Source organism: Sorex fumeus, unplaced genomic scaffold (genome assembly GCF_029834395.1).
Source record: "Sorex fumeus unplaced genomic scaffold, SorFum_2.1 ptg000098l, whole genome shotgun sequence".
NCBI classification, from domain to species: Eukaryota; Metazoa; Chordata; class Mammalia; order Eulipotyphla; family Soricidae; genus Sorex; species Sorex fumeus.
In genome coordinates, this window is record NW_026606155.1 from 75,624,550 (window position 1) to 75,629,212 (window position 4,663).

Genomic DNA, 4,663 nt, shown 5'->3' on the forward strand with positions numbered 1-4,663 from the left:
GGCTTTTGCCTTGCACGCTGCCAACAGGAGTTTGATTCCCAGCCTCCCATATGTTCCCCTGAGCACTGCCAAGAGTAATTCCTGAGTGCAAAGCCAGGAGTAACTTCTAGGCATCGCCGGGTGTGACCCAAAAAAGAAAAAAAAATTTGTTTGTTTTATTAAACCAAAGATAGTAAGATCAGGAAAAAACTTTAGCAATTAATTGAATTGTGTCTTAATGTAGAGGACTCTTAAATTAGAGGAAATTACCCAGAGGCTTTATCATTTTTAAGACTGTGTGATAATTTTACTGAAAGAAAAGCATTGTTGAATGGATGTTATTTAAAATCAAATTATCCTTTGTATGCTTATGTACCAACAGGCTTAAAAAAACTGTTTTTTTCACTCTTGAATTGTTTTTCTTTTGAAAAACATAATTATTCCCACTGCAGGGTGAGTTCAGCTCTCTGAAGAGTAACTTTTCACTTCCCCAATGAAATGCATGTGTTGGAAAAAAAGTGGAGGCTTTATATTGCCTTGCCTAAAGATACTGTAACTGTACAGAGAGAGCAGTGGACCTCTCACTACCTCAGGAAAAAACCCATGACTCCTGCATAGCTTGCTGCTGGGATCAAGCTAATTATTCAAGTCAAGACTCTATTCCAAATGTTTTGCTATGAATATTTATAGCAAACATTATGAAACAGTTTTCTAACAGTGGAAAACCAATTTCTCAGAAAAATAAGGAAGAACTAGGATATATATTTGAAAGAGGAGGTTATCTTCTTTCAGATTCCTAATTGTTATATTGTCTTCTAGAGGCAAATAAGCAGCTAGAAGATAGTAAAGAGGTTATTTTTGTTTCACTCAAATTTGGAACCTGTTTGGAAGAGGCAAGTTCCAGTTCTCTGCTTCAGTGTCTATATGAATGTCTTACTAAATCAGTATAAGTTAGCTCTGATTGTAATAGGATCAATATCTGATTAACAAAGGAAGTGTGGTCTCACCATTATTTATCTCTTCTATACTTTCTATCTTTAGAATATTTGCTTGGAATGAATTGACAAAGTAGAGAGCTAATCAATAAGGGCCTCCTTTATTGTTTTGTTTTGTTTTGTTTTTGTTTGTGCTGCCAAGCATATAGGTAACAAGTATTATAATACAAATTAATGAAAAGGGAAATTCTGTATGTTTATAGCTTTATAATTTCATTGACATGTCAAGGACACTAATGTATTATTTTTAAATAGCTACATGGCTCAAGGAAATCTTAGTGAGTTTTATAAACTCCATATTTAACTTTTAGACTTAGAGTTTTAGAGATGAAAATAGATGTATGGTAAACTAGTTTTCTCTTCCAAGGTAAGTCACATAATCACTAAGTACTATGTGTTACTAGGGACACCTCCCTAATTATTACAAAGTAAATAAACCTTAACATTGCATCTGGTCTGTTCTACTGGAATTGGGAACTCAATATAAAATTAGTATGGAAAGAATTTTCTAGCTGTTCTCTATATTTTGAAAAGTAAAAACTGATAAACATTATCAGTTAAATGTATTTTCAACAAAATTTTAATAACAAGATGATCTTTTAAAAATGTAACTTTATCTTACACATTAGCCATTTTGTTTTCCCTTTCTCTTCTTCCTTCTCCTTCTCTCTTCCTTCCAGTTTTCTCACTTTTCTTTTGTTATTTTATCAAAGTACCATATCAGGATCTGCAATGGGTTGAACACTATAATAAGTTCCTTATTTTGTCAAATTTTATGTTTAAAAACTAAACCCCTTTTGGAACTCTTTTAGGCTAAGAAAAGCACTCTCTTTCCTTTAAATACATGCCAGTTTTGGCCCATATTTTCCTCATAAAAGGTAATAACCCTGTGATTAATTGAGAGGTTAGATTCTTGAGTTACTTAACTTTGTGCACTATACCTAAAACTACTAAAAATTATATATTATGACTAAAATGCAAAGATCGAGTTCTTAAAAGAGTAAGACTTAGTGAATAATAAAATAAATATTTTAGACATTTTAAATGAGTTAATTTTGTTTACCTAAAGAAATTTTTCTTTTAGATGTTTAAATATTCATTATAGTAGTTCTCTTTAAATAAAAACCACTACTGTGTATTATTTGGTATTCAGGGCAAAGCTAAAATATTTCCTGGGCTGGAACGATAGCACAGCGGTAGGGCGTTTGCCTTGCACTCAGCCAACATGGCCGACCCAAGTTCGATTCCTCCGCCCCTCATGGAGAGCCCAGCAAGCTACCGAGAGTATCTTGCCCGCACGACAGAGCCTGGCAAAATCCCTGTGACGTATTCGATATACCAAACACAGTAACAACAAAGTCTCCAATGGAGATGTTATTGGGCCCGCTCGAGCAAATCTATGATCAATGGGGGGGCCTTTACTTTACCTTTACTACCAGATTTTAAGTAGGACTTTCTTTGGGGCTCAATGAAATGTCATGAAATAGAAAAGAGAAAGTTTAAACACCACTTAGAATTTATCTTTTGAGAACCTATTATATATTCAGAACACTGCATGCATATATGCATATGCATACACTGCATATGTAACAGTTTTATATAAAATATGAATCATTACAATTATATGCATTACTAAAAAAACATCTTTGTGAAGGTATTGATTTTGGCAATTTCAGATCATCAGGTGTGTTTATGATGAGATTAAAGTAAGGTGATTAATTTTAATTAGTCTATGTAACAGAAGGTGAACTTTAACTACTGTTGAAGGTACATATAAAATATAGTTGGTCTTAAAAAATCTCAGGATATCTCTATTAACTCTTCTTTGATAATATGGCTTGATGTTTCTGTTAAGTTTCCTGAACACTGTCAAACACTTTATGGTCCTCAGTTTCAAGGATTTCTACTTCACTCTATCTTGTACTCCGGGCAATTGCATGCTAATTTGTTCCTCATTTGCTTTTGCAACTGCATTCTATTTCTCTTTGGTATACTCTCTGCTCCAGCAAGGTTATCCCACCCATGTCTCCCTGTGTGTGTACCTCAAATTTTTACTTTGATTGTCTCTATTCCTAATATTCTTGAAATATACTTTGCCTCAGTATTACCTAGAAAACTTGAATCTTTTGACAAGTTTTAGCTTAACTATTACTGACTCAGTGGCACTTTATTTTCCTTATCAGTTTATCATAATTATTTCCTCTCAATAATAATGATGATATGCTGCCTGTGATATTTGGTTTCTTTGTAATTTTAATTTTAATAGGGGTTTTCTATCTTCCACATTATGATAGAATCCATAGTAAATTTTCTCTTTTCATACTACTGCAACATTCCATGAACCTGTAACTATCAATTAGGATACAGTTAATTAAATAGATACATTACATTAAATTTTAATTGAAAGTTCATAATGTTTATGTTGCACATTTATTACACACAATAAAAATCATAGTGATATTATTCTCATTATATTTTATTTAGGTAACTATAGATTGGACACATGGCTCATACAAATGAATCGGTGGTATCTGAATTTGTGCTCCTGGGACTCTCTAATTCATGGGAACTTCAGATTTTTTTGTTTTCCTTTTTCTTTTTAGTGTATGTGGCATCAGTGCTGGGAAATATTCTTATTATTGTAATTATTTTGTCAGATCCCCATTTGAATTCTCCTATGTACTTCCTACTCTGTAATCTTTCTTTCATTGATATCTGCCAATCTAATTTTGCTACACCCAAGATGCTTTTAGACTTCTTTGTTGAACATAAAACGATCTCCTTTGAGGGATGCATGGCCCAGATATTCCTTCTTCATAGTTTTGTTGGGAGTGAGATGATGTTGCTTGTAGGTATGGCATATGACAGATTTATAGCCATTTGTAAGCCCCTACATTATAGCACAATTATGACTCAAAAACTTTGTATAATTTTTGTGATTATTTCCTGGTCTGTGGGTATTCTTCATTCTGTGAGTCACTTGGCTTTTACAGTGGATCTGCCTTTCTGTGGCCCTAATGAAGTAGATAGCTTCTTTTGTGATCTTCCCCTGGTGATAGGGTTGGCTTGCATGGATACATATGAGATGGATATTTTGACTTTAACTAATAGTGGCCTAATATCACTGGGTTGTTTTCTGGCTTTAATTGTTTCATACACCATTATTTTGATAACTGTCAGGCAGAAGTCCTCCAGTGGATCATCCAAGGCACTTTCTACACTCACTGCCCACATCACGGTGGTGATTCTTTTTTTTGGGCCTTGCATTTATTTCTATATATGGCCTTTTAGCAGACTTCCTGTGGATAAGTACCTTTCTCTGTTCTATATTGTTTGTACACCCTTATTGAATCCCATTATCTACTCTCTGAGGAATGAAGATGTTAAATCAGCCATGCGAAAGTTGAGAAACCGTCATGTGAGTTCATGGAAAAACTAGGGTTTTCACTGAGGATGCATGATCCTGAATAGGAAAGAAGAACTTCCACTGGATTCCAGTTATGCCAATATTTTTTGCTATTATGTGTTACTGAATTGAGTTGGATTTTTGTCTTTAGTAAAATAGAATTATATCAAACTAATTCCTATTTTACTAAATAAATGTAATCAATAATTTTTATTGTTTATAATTCTAAATTACAAATTATCTTGAAAATGTTTATTAAGTTTTAAAATGACTTAAAATAATT

General features: G+C 33.2%; 1 protein-coding gene across 1 annotated transcript; it reads left to right on the top strand.

Annotated features, from left to right (window-relative positions):
• The first annotated feature begins 3,477 nt into the window (after positions 1-3,477).
• Positions 3,478-4,413, top strand: LOC130041859 (olfactory receptor 4K1-like). The gene has a single exon (XM_056134141.1). It carries the CDS (start codon positions 3,478-3,480, stop codon positions 4,411-4,413), a length of 936 nt encoding a protein of 311 aa, XP_055990116.1.
• Positions 4,414-4,663: the final 250 nt, after the last annotated feature.